General features: G+C 41.6%; 1 protein-coding gene across 4 annotated transcripts in view; it reads right to left on the bottom strand.

Annotated features, from left to right (window-relative positions):
* PTCH1 (patched 1) overlaps positions 1-18,700 on the bottom strand; it is a 69,190-nt gene that overhangs the window by 38,582 nt on the left and 11,908 nt on the right. For all 4 annotated transcript variants that reach the window (XR_008377005.1, XM_053577194.1, XM_053577174.1 and 1 more), the window contains exon 3: positions 599-788. Coding sequence is in view for 3 of the 4 variants with exons in the window: in XM_053577194.1 (XP_053433169.1) it covers positions 599-788 (190 nt within the window). In the remaining variant the exon portion in view is untranslated. The remainder of the gene's footprint in view (positions 1-598; positions 789-18,700) is intronic.

Here is an 18,700-nt window from a genome sequence, read left to right as displayed (position 1 = left end):
GGTATGTGTGGATCCATCCACCCTGTTCAGTCTGCCAGCAGCAAGAATTCCCGCAGTGGCTCAACCTCTTACTTGCTTTGTGACACACAACTGTGAATACAAAGTATTGAGAGATAGCTTTTTTTTTTCTTGTACTGTCTGTAAGGTGACTTAAATTCAAAATGTAACTGTCCCCAAAATATCTCAAGCACACATTAAAAAAAAAAAAATCATCCTTTGCCATCACATAGCTAAGTTAGCAATGCTATGAACAGAATCAAAGATGGGGTGAGTTCTAGAACAAGATAACTCCCATATTAAGGAAATAGTCAATTTCGGGGTGAGGTGGGGTGGGACGATCTCAAGCAATGAAACATCTTAGTGGGTCAGTGCCAAGATACTTACTGAAAATACAATATAAAGCAATGCACTTGCTTTGTTACCAAACTCAAGAAAACCAATCAAGGTGAAAAAAAAAACTTTTCATCAGGAAACTATGTGAACTAATATTCCAGGTACATTTCCAAGGCAATTATATTTACTAAAATAAAGGGCCCCAAAGCAGCAGCCTCTTCCCGTCACCTTACCTGCTGCACACGCCTGGGGACTCACTCCTTACCTGTTGTACATGTACACGTGGACTCTGCTGGCCTGGAGTGCCGAGTCCAGATGTTGCAGGAGCGCTTCTGTGGTCAGGACATTAGCACCTTCTTCTTTTGGGGTCTGTATCATGAGTTGAGGATTAAACATAGCCTCTTCTCCAATCTTCTGGCGAGTATAATTTAATTCACGACTTACTCGTCCACCAACTGACAAACAGGCATAGGTTTCAATTAGAAAAGTGCAATCCCTGCAAATCCATGTTCTGTTATCTCACTAACCTACAGAGGACACATAGTAAGTGAATTCTTGGTCTTGAAATTAGTTGATGTTTGAGGAGTGACATTCACTTTATTATTAATAGCGCCATTAACATTACCAATAATAAACATAAAAAATACCGAGCCCATTAACGGGTGTCCTGCCTGGCACATCCGCAAACCTCATGGATGCGTGCTTGGTGCACATTCTAACTAAGAAGCCATGGGTAAAGGATGGAGGAGGGGGAAGGAAAACTTGAGACACCTTTTCCTTGCAGACCAGACCAAATAACCCTGTTACAATTTCTTTCACTTGTATAAACAATGTGCCCTTACAGCACATTTCAAGATAAATGGCTTCAATTTACACTCTTCTCCTAAGTAATCTGGCAAAGGTAACAAGGAAATGTTTCTACTCTGTGGAAAAAGAAACAAGGAAGGGTAGTAGCAAGTGTGCCATTCAGCACAAAACTTGCCAGGAGAAGATAAATAATGTGATTCCACTCAGATGCAGGAGGGGAAACTGCACTTGAGAGGAACAAAATCCACCAGCCACGGCCATCCTGGACAGACCTGGTTCTCTCACACTCACCTGGTCGGCACCCAGAAAACATAGGTACCAGGTTCTGAGCCACCTGGGGGCAAGCAACCCTCTGGAATCTCCCCAGGTGATCTTCAACCTCCTGCTGAGGCCGACCTGCTCCAGCACCAACCCTCCCGCCGCTGGCCACAGCTGGGCATGCCAGGGCACAGGTGACCAAAGGAAACCATCCACACTGTTACTGCCTTTTCCCTTTCCTCTTCCTCTCACAGCCTCAGGCCTTATGTTCAATCACGGTTTTGGACCAAGGTGCGTTCAGAATGCTGCACCTGTCCTGGGAGGTATCTCAGGAAGGTAGTTGGAGAATAGGATCCTAGCATCACCTCCCCACTCCCAAAGTGAAGTGAATCTGAATTGAATTGTTCCCAAAGTCACTGATAAGTTGAATGTTTACTGAAAAGCAGGCCTCCAGCTACAGTTTAGAAAGAACTCAGTGATCATAGCTTTCCCACGAGGAGGAATCCTTTTTCTTCAAGTTTAGTATTCAAGGACATAAACATTTGGTTTGGACAAGTAAATAAGGACTGGGAACAGTGGGTTGTTTAGTTCTCTTGGCATATTTTATAAACAAGGGGCAGGCTAAAAAGCAAATAATGCCCTCATTAGGAAAACTAGTGCAGATGCACGGCCTGGCAGGACCCTCTGTGCAGGTTCACGCAGATGCCAAGGCCAGGATCCATGAGGCTCTGAGTACTGCATGTGGGGTGGGCAGAGGAGGGAGGAATCTATTAGTTAGTTGGTTAATAAAAAGTGTTAAATAAAAGACTTCTGTGTGCAGACAACTTTGAAAACTGCCATAGGGAACTGCTGAGGACCTTGCAATCAATTCGAAGTTAAAGGAAAACCACAGGAAAATATCAGGGAACAAGGTGCACAGAGGCCTGCTTACCTAATGCTGCTGGCCTTTCCTGGGGCTGCCTGAAGTCAGGGTCCCACTCATTCCAGCAGGCTTCAGTGCACTGCACAGTACAAACTGTCAACCGATAACTAGCAAGCTAAATCTGACTCAATCCACATCTTCTAAAGGTGGAGAAACTAGCGTTTAAGGCCAAAAAGCTGATTTTTTAGTCCAACAGCCAGTTCTGAAAAGTTACAGGAGCTGCACACCGACACACTCAAGGTAGTTTTTGCCTGACCCCTTTTTTTCCTGGCAATATCACACGTAATGCCCCAAACCTAGAAATCGTTTCTATTTCCAAATGCCTCCTCAAACACTGGCACAACACAGCACTTTTCATTCTGCTGGCAAAGGTGCACTTTTTTTTTTTTTTTTAAACCTTTACTGGAGTTTAAACTTCAGGTGACTTAAAACCATGAAGTAAAAACAAACAACAAAGCCCACCCCCACCCCCACGCTACAGTGATCCAGGTGTTGTTACAACAGCCCAGAATAGGCAGCTTTAGCTTGGCAGGGTTCTATCCCTCCCCTCCCCCCCAGGCCTCAGTAGAGCCCTGCCTGTAACTATATCACAAGCCAGCAACCCAAGCGATGGGTGCCCACAGAAATTACAAAACCAAATGCAAGGTTCTTGCTGAGAACCTTTTGCTTCACTCTTTCAGAACAACCTTATAATGGATCAAATACTTTATCACAGCGTTTTCAGAAATGATGCTCTTTCCTACAAGACATAAAATGTATCTCAAGGGCTTTAAGATGTCACCTGTTTAGGTGTTTTAACATATATATTTAAATAAACAGATATTTTAATAAAGGTATATCTGTGTGGTGTCTCTGCAACTGGAAGACTCTTTGCTCTTCCATCCCTCTGCTCTAGTGATAAATACAAATATTTTTCCAATGAGACAATCAGTTTAAACTAAGACTATCATAAGTTGACCAAGCAACTAGAGACTAGAGACCCTGAATGCTAAAATTTCTCAATGATCTATACACTGTTAAATTCAATTTATTTTTACATGTGGTATGGCCAAATTTAACCTAACATTTTCACCTTATACGTAACCAAATAAGAATGTCTTTGCAAAATGATTCAGTAACTATCCATTTTATCTGACCAACAGTTAAAGCATGCTTTATTTGTCCAATAAGCATTTGTGTTTGATCGTTTGTGCATTATGTGCCAGGCAGTGGGGATCAGATCAGTGTGGTACCTCTCTCTCCGAGAGGCTTACTGTCCAGCAAAACCAACAGGCAATGGACAAGCAAAGCCAAAGAGATAATTTCACGGCATGGCAAGTGCAATGGAGGAAATAAAAATGATGATGCCATGTTGGGTGGTAGGGATGGGTTATAGGCTACTTTAAATGGGACAGCCAGGGAAGACCTAAAGGCAAGTAACGTTTAAGGAGACTTGGAAGAGCTAGAGGAGCAGTGTTCTGGGCAGAGGAAACAAATACAAAGCCCTTAGGTTTGCCTTGCTACAGGGAGAGAAAGGAGACAAGTGTGGCCGGAGCGTAATAAGACCCTAATTACGTCATTCACTTGCGTGCACTGGTAGACTTAGCTTCTTCTCAGGTAGACCTGTGTCATCAACTGCACAGACATTCATTATGTTCTGACATCAGTCTTCCCCCAAGACACTCTGGAACAAGTGGCCAGAAAGAGAAACTCCTCTAGACAGAGCAAGTCACTTGACTTCTGCTGCCCTAGTAAGTGCCTATCTTAAATTATTGCTGAATGACAACCCAAAGCTGTCCATTACCTTGCTATCTTCCTTATCATCCCTGAGTGTGAAGCCCTGACATCAGGAAGTCCCATAGAACCTATTTCAGATAACTGAGAGTATAGTCATAGTCTGGGAGAAATGGTTTCTCCCTGCTTTTTTCCCCATTTTCAAAGTCAAAGTTCTTCTAATATATTTTTTAAACCTATTGCTTATGAAATACTGCAGAAGAAAATAAATACTGAATGGAATAAACCATAAAATATGGTTTTTGTTATGTATTAAGTATTTGTTATGTAGATGTAGGTAAAAACCATATAAATAGCCATTATTGCTGTGTTGTGTCTATGAGTAACATTTACTTGCTTTATTTTGGGAGTTTATTTATATTTCCTAATTTGTTTTTGCAGTGAACATATAGAATTAAAACTTTTATGTGATTAAAAATAAAAATAGATGTGAAAGCTATTCAGTAGGGATCTGAATAAAAACAAACCCAGTACAGAAAATAGTATGTATCTCCGTTCTCTCCTACATGTGGGGGCTAAAAAAAAAGGTTGATCTCATGGTGACAGAGAGTAGAGTGAGGGTTACCAGAGACTGGGAAGGGTAAATGGGGGGGTGGGGGGGGAAGGTAATGAAAACAGGTTGGTTAATGGGTGCAAAATTACAGATAGAAGGAACAAGTCAATTAATTTGTTATATATTTCAAAATAACTATAAGAAAAGATTTGGAATGTTCTCAACACAAAGAAATGATCGATGTTTAGGAGTGACAGCCCAATTACCCTGATTTTATCATCACACACTGCATGCATATATCAAGCACACCATCAATATAAACAATATTATGTATCAATAACACTAGTAAACTGGAAAAATTATAATATGCACCTTCATCACACCCTGAAATCCCCTGTATTTCTACTCCATCATCCTCCAAAAATGCAACAATTTTAACAATAAAATAACTAACCCCTTTGAACAAGACTCAGAAAAAAGCATTGTTTCAAGACTCAGATACAAAATAACCTTTTATATTTGTGGGGTGCTTTGCGTTTGCAAAGTCCTTTAACACTCATTATTTACTTATTTAGACATATTTTGATTGTTGCGGCTCATCCATCAAGTTGGGGCCAGGTATACTCGACAGGCTCTGAGAATGGGTGTCAGAGGAATCCAGCGTGGCCACTTGTGGCAGAGAGATTTGGGACATGTCACTAACATGGTCGAGCCTTTTCTGTAGAAACCTTTTCTATACAACAGGGACAGAAATGCTGACTAAACTCAAGACTGTGTGAGGATGAACTGACAATGTAGGGAAAACTTCCCAAATCCCTGCCCAAGAGCTGGAGGAGGTATCCATTCATCTATTAATTTATTACAGAACATGTGTCTACAGAGTGTGGATGACTTGCCCAAGGCCACCCAGCTAACACGAGGGAGGCAGAACTGACCCTTTAACTGCAGTTGGCTGCCCTGAGAACCTCACAGCTTCTGAGAACCCGCTGACAGCTCAACTACAGCAGGAGGAGATGGTCTTGGAACACCAAATTCCATATACCAGACTTCATAGGTGAAGCATCCCTAATTCAAAATCCAAAACATTGAGTGCCGACATGAGGCCACCTGAGTTCATGCACTGGGTCATAGTCAAAACACAGGCACACAAAAATGAAGAGGATGTCAACAATGCAGAAAAAGAGCCGGAAGGGGACATGGTGAAAATGTGTAATGGGCTCACTAAAGCAGCATGCATTCAAAACAGAACAAGAAATCACATAAATTTATAAAATAAAGGAGACTTTTAAGACAAAACTGTTGTTAATGAGGCAGATGGCTCTGGAGGAAACATTTTTAAAAGCCATCCTACAGAATGCCTCCTGATCCGTAGAGAACCTCATTCCTGGTCCCTCAACTGCTTCTGATGTTTCTTTTCACCTAGAAAAGTAAAATACAGTATGCAGTAACCGTTTAACCAAAACACAGCATCGTAGGAGGAGACAGAACGCCTCCTTCCTTATTGTCACTATGGTTCAGGAGCCGATACAGGTATTCTAGAGATGGTACTGTGCCTCTTAGTTGCTCTATATGTGTTTTTTCACTACATTAATGGTTACACCATTTTTTTTTACTATTAAGTACATATATAAATATGTGAATAAGTGCAGGAAAATGATTGCTTATCAGGAGCATATAAATCCAGAGTTAGGAATGATGGTGATGCCAAACAACCACAGACTGTCCAGAGGAGTGGCTGAGATAGTGACACCTTGGCTTCTGATGGTTCAATGTATTTCAACAGTGCTTCAGGCACAAAACTCTTAAAAGTATTATATAAAATTACCTTCAGGGTATGTGCATAAGGATATATGAAATAAATAAATTTCACATTTAGACTTGGGTCTTATCCTCAAGATTTTATCATTATGTGTATGCGAATATCCCAAAATTTGAGATAATCTGAAATCTCAAACACTTCTGATCCCCCAAGCATTCTGGATAAGGGATGCTCAATCTATATTAAGCTCACAGCTAGAAATTTCGAAATGGATGAAAGCTTGTAACAGATGACAAATAATTAGTATTTTTACGTAAAGAACAACAATGTTGCCTCAAAGGTTGGTTTTCTCAGCCACGAAGATACAGGTTTCAGGAGCCATTTGGACTGCGGTGGAGAGGCCCTGTTTTGCTTCTGGTTGCTAGAGGGGACTGTCTGAGAAGGGGCACAGGAAGTTGGGGGCAACCGAAATTTGTAGTGCCCAATGTAGTGCTAAGCTTCTTAACCTGCAAATTCTGCCATCTTATTCTCCAGAAATCCAAGGCTTACACCAATTCTTTGAAAGGTGGGATACCAAATATCACTTCTTGCAAAGAACTTTTTGATCAAGCTCTACTGATCCTCTTCTCCCCCAAATCAAGCCAAGCATGGACTTCCAAAGCAAAGAAGGGCCAGCATAGGTGGGCGGTCCACACCTCTGGGCCAATACTATTTTAATCCATCACAGACAAGAGCTGTCCCCCTTAGGAAGCTTCTCTGTGATATCTTTCCTTAGCTCAGCTTTTCCCACAGAGCATAAAAAATGTCTGTGGCAGTCACGTAAAAACCTTTTAGTAAAAGCTTATGGTGATCCGCATAGATGATTTGAGAGACCAACTGGAGGATTTTTTGTGCTGTTTTTTTTTTGCACAAAATTCCAAGTCCCTCAAGGGAGGCAGTGTCTCCCACCAAAACTCTCTTATGTGAGGAACAGAGGAGCACCTGGGGCATGGCACACCATATGCCTTGAAAGAACAGTCTCAATACAGAGCCTTGGGAACAGGCAGTCATTTGCACAAGATATTAATTCCCCCAAAGCCTCAAAAAGTCAATCAGTCAAAACAAATGACCCTTTCAGCCTGAAAGTACCCACTCAGAGTCCAATTAGGAAAATGGGATCTGTGTATATGCAAGCGTTACATTTGCATTTGATTAATCCCATGAATTATCTAACAGCCTCTAGAAAGATTTTTTTTTCTTTCAGTTGCTTCAGGTCTTTCTTCCAATGTAGTGCTTAATTATTTTGAGGGTGAAAAAAGGTGCAAATCTCTACAAAGGTATAACTGCAAATTTATTAGCACCACTCATTTTCTAAAAAAAAAAAAAAAAAAAAAAATTGAGTAACTTGGACAACTGGCTGAAAACTCATGGGCTGTGAGTTTCAGCCACTCTTCCACACATCTCTTTTATTCAGGATGAGCCAACTGCTGTTTAAGCTCCTGGACTGTTCTTGTGACATTATGCCCTTGGGTATCGCCATGGGAAAAATGCTAGAAGTCATCCCAAAGAGAATTTGCTTTCATGAAGTAAGAGCCCAGTGAAATGACAACCATGGAAAAGGTGAAAGCAGGTCCCGACCCACCGTCATTCCAGGGACCACACGCGGACCGTGTAGACTCAGCACAGGTAGCGCGCAGTACGCAAAGTTGCGTACTGCGCATGCGCCCGTGGCAAGCTCCCCCGCCCCCACAGGCTGCTTGGGATGCCATCTGTTATCCGCCTGGCCTGGGCTGCTCTCTGAATGGTTCACCCTGTCGGATGCAATCAGGTCAGCCCAGCGCTCTACCAGCACTGGACCTGCTGCCTGTCACAGCTCTCAGGGACACCAGCTCACAAGACATTGCATCTGTCGGGAAGATCCTTCTTGTAGGTCACTTGCTGCATGTGGAGAGCTGTGTACCACTCCACCTAAGACAGGCCCAAGGACGTTCTTGACTTTCTGCAGGACACAGGCAGAAGTGTCCTACATCCCTAACTGCACACTTTCCAAGCTCTGAACTGTCCCAGGTTCTACCTGAACCTCATTAGAATGCTCGAGTGCAGCAGGCAAGCAGATGCACACCCAAGTCCCATCTTTCTGCAGGGAGTAAGAGCATCCCTGCGCTGTGAGGCCACGCTCCACTGGGCAGCAGACCCAGGAACCCAGACTGCTGAGTTTTGTTTTTTTTTTTTTTTATCAAGTCCTAAGTTCTTAGTTGAGACCTCCTAAAGTCTTCACTTAAAAAATAAAAACAGAAATCAACTCAACAATAGCAAAACTCAAGCCCTTCCAAGGTGGGCTGGGCTCTCCATCACAGCATTCAGGTTGTTGCATAACATTAACCCCAGTTCCCTTCTCCCAGCTTCTGTGTGCTGCTGACAATCACCTCTCAGCTATTAACAGTCTTCTTGCCATTATTGGGTCTGGGGCTCTTTTCACTGGCCTCCTACGTGAACATGCTGGGGGACAAGACAATGTGAGTCCCCACCTTTGCAGGTAGGCTTCCCTGCATGTAGAACACCACACTGGCCTGAATTATCTCCCGCACTGTTCCTTCCCTCTGCATCTATGGAGGGAGATTCCTGTCACTGGGGGCCACTTTCATGATTTTGTTGCCATCAGGATTAGCTGGATTAGGGGCCGGTACATAAGGACCCCCTGGTGCCGTGAGGAAGTTTCATCACCGGGTCAGCGTGGTGTGAACTATATTCTGTCAACACCACCAGTCCTTACAGCCACCAACCAAAAAGGGGTGTGTGTGTGAAGAGGGGAGTATGGCAGAGAGAATGCTTTGAGTATAAACTGTGTGAAGTAGTCACAGCAATCAATTCTCCCATTATGTATTTAAAGTGTGTGAGTCATTCAAGAGTATTCCTTTCAAATAAATAAGAAAGCCACATGATTCTTTTCCTATCTATAAAGAATTTAGTGGGTCTGACAGTGGCCGTGGGTGGAAAGGGGAGTAAGTATGGGAAAAACAAAAAACCCACCAAAACAATTTCTAGCTCTTTCTAAAACCAGTCAAGCAGTTTGTGAAGAGTCACACTGTTGAAACCTTTAATTTTGTTCAAGGGTAACACCTCCAAGATAGTTCCTTTTCTTCCAAAGGACTAACACCATCTCATACTGATGGGAATTTCCTCCCCTCTAATGTGAGTGCAGGAAAACAATGTGAGTAGGAGAGTAGTGAAAGGAATGGTGTGGGGGGTAAAAGGATGGGGAGAAAAACAAAACAGAACTTTTAACTCCTTTTAAAAGGTCAGTGACTGAAATTTTTCCTCCCAGGAAGTCATTTGGCCCATTTACCTACCCCATCGGGCCCCACTCATCTGGACCCTGCATGAAGTAAACACACAATCTGTGGAGAAAGTAATGGGATTTCTGCAAGTGTGTGCCAGAGTGTGTGTTTTTTACAGCAGTCCCTCTTGCACAGAACTGGGCTGTTCCATCAAAGCCGTATCTGTTATATTTCTGTCTTTCTCTTCTGTTTGGCGTATTCACCAACAAGAGAAAAGGAGGTAAGCTTTGGCGGCCCTGACCTGCAGCTGGAACACAATACTTTCGCACAGCCCTGCCGACCCCTGACATAAATTTTACACCGCAGCTGGCATTTACACACTCAGCATTACCATATGTATAGCTGCTCGGTGCTAATTATGCTAATCACCTGTCTAACTCGCTGCTGCGAAAAATGGTTGTATTTAGCAGTCCAGTGCCTACCAATGCAGCTTACTGTGTGGCTGAAATGTACATTCAGACGGCCCTGAATGGCAAGATTTTTCCACGTTGCTGGCTACATTCAGGCCTCAGAAAAATTTATTCAAGTCAACTGGTTTCGGTCCGCAACAAAAAAGTTACGAGAAAAAAGTGAGTGTGTTCTTGCCCTAACATTCTGGATCTGCTTGCAAGCAAAATGATAAATCAATTGGTGTGGGAAACAAAAAGGGAGAGAGATTTCTTTTGGGAGCCATGTGAAACTGTAGCCTATTTAAAAAAAAAAGGGGGGTAGGAAGGGTCATCCTATTCCCCAAATCTCTAGAAAGAGCAGTTAATAGATATTTAGCCCTAATCCCAATTCTCTCAAATTGCAAGCTTTGTTTGCAATTAAGCAAAGTATTAAATGTGCATTTTTTTCTGGATTATGCATAGAACAAAATGATGGTATCATATTGATCATTTTTTTTTACTTATTACAACAATGTGTGGACCTCATGAGGAAAAAAGTTCAGAGGAAAGAAATAATTTCTTAGGCAGCTAGGAAAAATTCTTTTGTTATTTTTTTCTCTTAGAAAGCCTGTATTTAAAAAAAGTCTGTGTGATGTTTAAATCTATTTTGTGAAGGTTGCTGATTTCTCAGTAAAGGGGCAATGGGGGGGGGCAGCAAGATGGAAGAATTCAAAAAAAGAAAAACAAAGTGGTGGAAGAGGAAGACAGGGAGGTAAAAAGCCTACATGTTATTTAATCTCAAAATTCCTGTTTTTATCATCACCACTTCTTTTTTTTTTTTTTTTTTTTTTTTGGTTTTTGGCTGGGGCTGGGTTTGAACCCGCCACCTCTGGCATATGGGACCAGAGCCCTACTCCTTGAGCCACAGGCGCCGCCCATCATCATCACCACTTCTTAAGGCAGTTTCTCAGATCACTCCACAGAATAAATTTCATAAATTGAGATAATATTAGCAAGGGTATTATGAGAATTCTCTAAATTCAAACTGAACTCTCATTTCCTCCTAACTCACAAAATATGCTGGTATTAATGTTTAAAAAAACTCTTTTGAGTTCAAATTGCTTAGTATTATTTGGATGGCCAGATAACGTCTAGGCATTCCAATTTCCTTTAATGGCCAGCAGCATTGTAAAACACTTTTTTACTGGAGGGTGGCCCAAAGTGCCCAGTTACTTTCTCATCTCCAAATGTTCATCATTAACAGACTCCTTACTTCAGAGATTCTGAAAGCAGGAGCAAACTGAATGGCCATTTACTTTGCAACAAGTCTTAGGCTACCCCTCAGTGCTATAAAATACCAGAGCAGCTTTGTCATCACACTTAGCATCGCACACAGAGGGTACATCACTCGCAGTCTTTCTCCCGTGTGGCAAGAGGATGTGAAGGCAGCTTGGGCTTCTCCTTGCCTTGCTCTGGCTCACCTTTCCATTTGACTAACAGCACATGAGAAGGATGATGTTCACAGTCACCGGAAGATGCTGCTAGAATGATGCGAGCTTTCTTCCTATCTGCTCCCCACCCCCCACACTGCCCCACATTTTATAAATGTCTCTGACCCAATGAAACAACACTATCCAAGCTTCATTTCTTTGGCATCCCAATTTAAGTTGCTATTCTTCGTCATTCACAAGTGTTTATCTGGATTTTGTAGTTCCAAATCTTGACAGTGCAGCCAAAAAATGCCAACACCATGTCCACTGCCCGGCTCACTGCAAAGCAGAGAGCTGACCCCTCTCCCCTACCCAACTCAATCTCTCACTCTTCTTAAATAGGAGATGGACCACCCTGCCTCGTGGCACAGAGTGCTGTTTACATTGCAATACTTAACTGTGTAATACATCTGGCATTTTTGGGCAGGATTCCTGAGCTAGGGGCCAGAAGCCCTTAGGCAATGATTTAAAGGGAAAAAAAATGCACATGGACTTAACAAAGCCCATTTCCAGTTCCTTTTGCTTACTTTTGTACATGTTTCATTAATAATTGAAAACTATAGCGGTTGCTAAATTGAGTTAAGTCTACTGCTTCTTCTCATTTATCCTAACAATAATAAATAAAGTTTGTGCTGTGGTATTGGGGGCTTGCTTCCCACTAGCCTCGCCTGCACAGCCAGTGGCGTTATGGGACCCACATGCAGTGTGGACTATCTGGGCCAACTCACACCTGGATTTCTGGATTAGAAATGAGGTCTTGCCTCCACATTATAAATCTCTCCAACAACAAACTTGCCATTCATTAGCAGATACCTGACTGCCCACCAACAGTACAGTCTCCTTAACACATGACAGCTGTTTTCCTAACTATGTTCTAAACCCCAAATAAAACAAAATAATTATATTCTTTCCTGAAGGAACTGAGGATAGGATGAATCTTTCTAAACATCAAACTAATAAAATCTTCCACAACAGTCAAGTGGTTTCTTGATGGCAGCATTTTCCTGTTTTGGAAGGTTAATTATTTCTGTCAAACCTAGTTAAAGGGTATGTGCAGAAAAAATTTGACACTGCAGTATAAAGAAAAAAAAAAGCACCCCAAATCCAATTTAAGGAAAAAAGTTCTAATATGCATTGTTAAAAAGCACCCAAATTCAAAGATGAGATGCAAAGAACAAGTAATAGAAATGTTTATATTTTGGTAACCCTGATTGTATGTATTCAAGGAATGTTCCCACTGAGAATACCCTGAGGAGTTTCCTTCTTCTAAACAGCAGAAATGCCTTCACCAGCAAAGCTGCTCTCTGGATGACAACTAAGACCTCTTATGAGGACAGATCATCTAAAGCTGTAAAGTTGGCCAAAATTTAGATGAGGAAATCTGTCTTCTTCCATCTCTACCCAAATCTGTTGGAACTCCACCCATGGGCTTGGGTGGAGTTCCAACCAGGGAAAGCCTGAAGTAGGGCACCTGGGAGGGAATGGCAAGGTTTGTGCTTCCAGTGGCACTTCAGAAATGCAAAATAACCCAGTTCTTACATAGTTCATGTGTCACAGTGAGCACAAGGGACCAAGACTAATGTCTCAGTCTTTCTGGTAGTTTGGTATGTTGAAAAAACTTGCCATAGATTCTAAAATGACCTCAAAAGTCCACAAAATGTCATGATTCTTCAGTGGGGGAATCACATCCCCTGCTGACAAGAACCCATGAGAGAGTACGGTCTTGGGAGTAACCAACCCCAACCAAGATAAGAATGCCCAGGACACAACGGGCAGCTCCGCATCTAGCATCTCCCACAGCTGGCTTGAAATGGTAAATTTTCTAATTTATCCTTCCAAGTCTGTGATGAACTAGGATTATTACCATTTCAGAGTTCACACTAGTAATTCCAGAGATCTACTTGGGAAAAAAATGGCTTGGGCAAGTTTAGGGACCGGTAGGTGAAGGAAAGGCAGGAGGGAAAAGCCAGAGTTGGGGAGAATAAGAGAGGAAGCACAGGGGCAGAGGAAACGGTAGTATCTTAACAACAGAATCATACAGGTATGGTGATTATTTACAGACATCTTACATTGCCACAATTTCTCTCAACTTTTTCTTCCCCCAAATAATGTCAATATAGTACCTAGAGTTAAAATACTATATTGGTGCAAAATGGCTTCTATTACATCCTGACCCCTTAAAGAGAATTTACAATATTTCCGTATCTGTTTTAAAAGCCAGAAAAACTTTTAAAGTGAAACACATCCCCCTGAATAGAAAGAGCAGACAGCTGGCGCAGCCACAAGATCAGCCCCTTTCTCTGCAGAATTGTGAACCCCCCCTCCCCAAAATAAGAAGGAAAGGAAGGGCAGACAAGTTTCAGCTTGCTGGAGTGGACGGAGCTCTGGGGGTCACAGGCAGGTCAGCTTTGAAGGAGAAATCCAAATGAAATATAAACATGGCATTGTGGAAACCAGACAAATCCCCCATAGCTTGTCCAGCCAGCATTAATCTCGGCATCAGCTGTGGTGCATAATCTAAACAAATGGATCAGGCAGTTCATACATCTGGAAGCTGTCATCTTCTGGAACCTCCAAGTGGTGTTCTATGCATCTGAAACACCCCACCACCTACCCTAGCCTCTAAATTTGTTGAAGGGTCAAGAATTGCAGGCACCAAAGAGATACAGAGGATTCCCAGGGTCAACTGTCCTGCGTAGAAAGCACCTGAGGCTACCTATTATTGTTAGCTTCTCATTTTTAAATCATTTTTCTCCAAATTATGGAAGAACACAACTGCCTCTACCTAAATGTGTGTACCTGGTATTGGAATCTAATAAATTTAATAAATACCTATCCAAATGAACACATTCTTCATTTTTAAAAAGTCTATAGGGGTCCAGTGAGCAGAAAGGAGGTACATTTCATTTTTTATATCCTTTGCATCCTTTGTGAAATGCCCCCCAAATGACAGCCCCAGACAGCAGAAACCGGGTGATCCCCATGACAAGAGAAACAGCCCATTCTGTCTTTCTGGCCTTGCTCCTTGAAGGGTGGTGCTGGAGGTAGTGGCTTGTGATAGGAACATCTGGAGAAGAGAGACCACTAAAGAGCTAATGCACTAGCCAGGCTTCAGAAAGGAGCTGTTATCTCAAAACAAAGGGAAAAAGGTCAGTGGTGTCTTCTACTAAAGCTTTTTAAAACAAAGTCACCTTCATGCTAAAAACCTTCAACAACATGGTGGAAATATGGCCAGGTCTTTGTGCAAAATTAAACATTTCCCCCCAAGTATTCAAATATAAAGTTTTTTTTTTTTTCCCCCTTCCATAGCTCTTTCCTCTGGTGCTTTTTATTTGATATTTAATGTCATTTTAAATAAAGAAAAATTAAAAATTTAAATTATTAGCATGAAAGAGAATTAGTTACCTGGGTTGGTAAACATAAAGATAGGGTGGAAGAGTTATCTTAAAGAAGACTAAAACTAAATAAAAAAGAAGATTAAAACTCTTTTGCACCTATGGCAGTGCATTTGCAACCACAACTCCACTATAAAAGACTCCCAATCTGAATCTCTTTTGTCATTTAAACTGATTTTGTCCTCCTCCACTCCAGTGACATTTAGCAATAACTGGAAACATCACAGCTAGAAAGGTGCTACTAGCATCTAGTGGGTAGGGGCAAGGGATACTGCGAAAAACGCTACAATGCGCAAGACAGGCCCCTAAAATAGGATTAACCAGCCCAACATGTCAATAGTACCAAGGTTACATACAAGAACTTGCTCCAAACTGAAGGGGTGATAAAACTCAATTTTCTCCTGTAACGAACTTGCCCGAGTTCAATTCAAGAACACTGAGGGCACAATGCTAGCAAAGAACAAAATTGAAAACACTTATACACATCAACTATGCATTAAAAAAATTCTTCCATGTTTCTTAGGAAAAAAAAAAAGTCAAAGTCACAACTTGCATCCTTCTCCTGAGATGCTGTCCTTTAGCAACGTTAACAACCAAACACCAAGGCAATATGGGTTCATTTCAAGGCTATTACCCTTTGCAGAAAAGGAGGCCAGAGGCTAGGCAAGCTTTTAGAAAAAACAAAAAGCTCAAAGAGACAAATGAACATTCTGTCACTGTTGACAACAAACTTGTGTCTGAGAGAGAGGGCTGGAGTGGGGGGTTGATAAGAAGGAGAAAAAACAGTGAGATGGGAGGACAAAACTGCCAAACAAAAAGGAAATGCCACCAGAGAAATAGGCAAAATTAAAAAATAAATCAGTTCCTTTTTACTCCCAGAAAAGAGAGATGCAGGAGAAAAGTGCTTATGGTTCCAGGGAGGACCACAAGAGGCCAAAGCAAAGAGACAAGCAAAGAATGGCTAACAGGAAGAGCTGGCGGCCTCCCAGCCACACAGGCAGGAGACTTTCATGACTTGGTCCTTACAGACCTTCCAAGTTTCCAGGCTCCCACCTTAACCTCAAAGACCTGGATGCCCTCCAGGAGGCTACACTCCTGTTCTCTGAGTCTTTGCCCATGCTGTTCCTTCTGCCTGGAATCTCTCCCCTCCCCCACCCTTCCTGCTCCTCAGCTTGGTCAGGCCTCCTCCCTCAGGGCCAACCTGGAAGGTGTCTCTGAGGTTCTTGCCATCCTGGCACTGTAGCCCTGGGTGCAGCCGTCTGTGTGCCTGCTGGATGGAGACCCGCTGAAGGCAGGGACTGTGGCTTGTCACCAACATCTCTTCCGAGCTCCATGAAGCGGTACAGAGTGGGCACTTAAGAACATGTGCTAACTTAATGTTTTTATTTTTAAATGACAGTCTCTCCTCCCCTACCTTGCCATCAACTTCATGTGTTTGTGTAAGAGATGTTCATTACATCATTTCATATATTCTTTATCAAACCTCATTACTTGGCTCACAAATTAACTAGATTTGACATTTTTAAATTTCAAATACTGTAACCTGAAAACATAAGTTGGCATCTAATATACAATTGACAGTTTCTTTAAAGGCAATCATTGTACGAGCATTTTAACAGCACGATGAAAGAATTCTTATCGCTACTGCCATATGTGTATATATATACACATACATATTAAAGTATCTTTTTTATCTAGCACATATTGGTCTGCACATTGTGGCTAATATATATTCAAATTATCTTTATAAAGCCAACATTTCCTCAAATGTTAAACAAAGCATTAAGGTCAAATCAAAGATACAGCTTATCAAGTGGATCCCTTTAATTTGCTGGCTGTATGAAAAGATAACATGAACGTTATTTTGGCAGATAAGAGATACACAGATTAAGTCTATATGCATACACATGCACAAAAGCATTTTCCTCAAATTATCCCTTAGTATCCTCCTCTCCCCTTAAAGTCTCACACTTTCCTTTCCTCAACTAAACTAGGGAAATATGCAACCTCTATCCATTTGGCTTATTTGTGTAGCAAGCATTCAGTTCATGCAAAAAGTTCATGTGCAGAACTTTTGCAGGCTCTTTCTCTACTAAGAAAAGCACCATCTAATAAGACTTCTTTGCTAGTAGTGATGAGGAATCTACCTAAGAGACTGAAGCACAAAATGAATCTAAATTTGAAGCTGTTATTCATTTCAATTTCATTGACCTCTACCGAAGTCTAGGACAGCAGGGAATTCTTGCTCCAGAAAGCAAATGCTCACACTACTTACTGCTAACATGAATACTAAGCTCACTATATCATAAACAAGATCTTTACATAATTACCTCTACTTTCAATTAAAATTAGAACTGTAAAACACTGTGGTGGCCTCCCTGGTTGGGTTTACTCATATCTATCATGAAACTGCTGTTGCTTCCACAGGAAGGTAATCCAGCACATGAATGACAGATCAAAGTCAAGGCAATAGATGAGGTGACTTAAGTCATTAGTAGGCAAAGTGGACAGGAGAGGCACATAGACACCTCATATTTGTCTTCTGTAAAATGAGACAATAATAATCATATACAAAACAGTACACAACCTATCATGTTATAAAAATAAGATAAAGATAGTAATAGCTAGCTACTTGATTGAATTATAAGGCACGTGGTAATATATATAATAAATGCCTGGTACATGGCAATTGCTGAACGAGTAATGGTATTGAGTAAATAATATTTGGCCCAAGAACCAGTGAGGCATGCTGAAACTGTCAAAGCAGAAATGAGGAACCTGCTCAGAGGCCAAAAGTAGAGAGAGTTAAGTGTCGGGTCTCAGGTGTGTCCTCATCCTGTCCACTGGGGGTAAAAAATTCCATTCCCTAACTCCCTCCTCATTATACTAGTGAACTCCATATAAGAAGACTGATAGGAAGGATGTTTATCAATTTTCCAGAAAATCAAATGAGTTATATTAGGCAGAAACATATTTCCAGAAATATGCAATGTTAAACAAATAAATTACACTATCTCTCTTTAAGCTTGTTGAAGTTCTACTGAAAACTCTTGCTCAAAACTACACAAAGTCACCTTTTGTCATCCTCATGGGCTGGCAACAAATATGGCCTGGACTTTCAAGTGACGGAAAGTGAACATATGGACAAACAGGGACTGCCCTATGGCCATCCCTTGCACTGTCCTAGCTAGTCTAGCCAATCACACGGTTTCCAAACTACTAGGGCCAGTCAGTGGCCCTCCACTCAGCTGAGGCCATCACTTATCTCTTCCCTTTCCCACCCCAGCTGGTGTGTTGTGGCCCCTGCCTAAAATACCCTCCTTCCTCTCTCTCTCTCTCTAGATGTCCCCCACTCTCAGGCTACCTCACCACTTCCATAGAAGCTTTTTTTTTTTAATTTAACTTTCACAATCTATTTCAACTGTGAACCCAAACTTAATCCAAATGCACTGAATTCTAGCAGTTTCAGCACATGCATTTGTGTAGTGTCCAACACACTTCAGAGTCCTTCATGGTCCATCATAGGTGTTCAGGAAACTTGTTGCTAAGGGCATTATAGGTGCTCATAAAAACCTTCTTTTATCTACCAATGACATTGAAGCACTGAAGTGAGGTAAATTACCCTATGGATTCAATCCAAAGAACACTTTTGTATTAATTACCAAGCTACTTAAGGCAGGAATGTTTTCTTGTCTTAATTATTTGGACTATTACTTTAATTGTCACTTTTCAACTAAATACTCCACCATAGGTTTGCAAAACACAGCAAGCTGAAACTTCATAAA

This window comes from Nycticebus coucang, chromosome 2 (assembly GCF_027406575.1).
Source record: "Nycticebus coucang isolate mNycCou1 chromosome 2, mNycCou1.pri, whole genome shotgun sequence".
Taxonomy (NCBI): Eukaryota; Metazoa; Chordata; class Mammalia; order Primates; family Lorisidae; genus Nycticebus; species Nycticebus coucang.
This window is presented reverse-complemented; position numbering and strand designations above follow the sequence as displayed.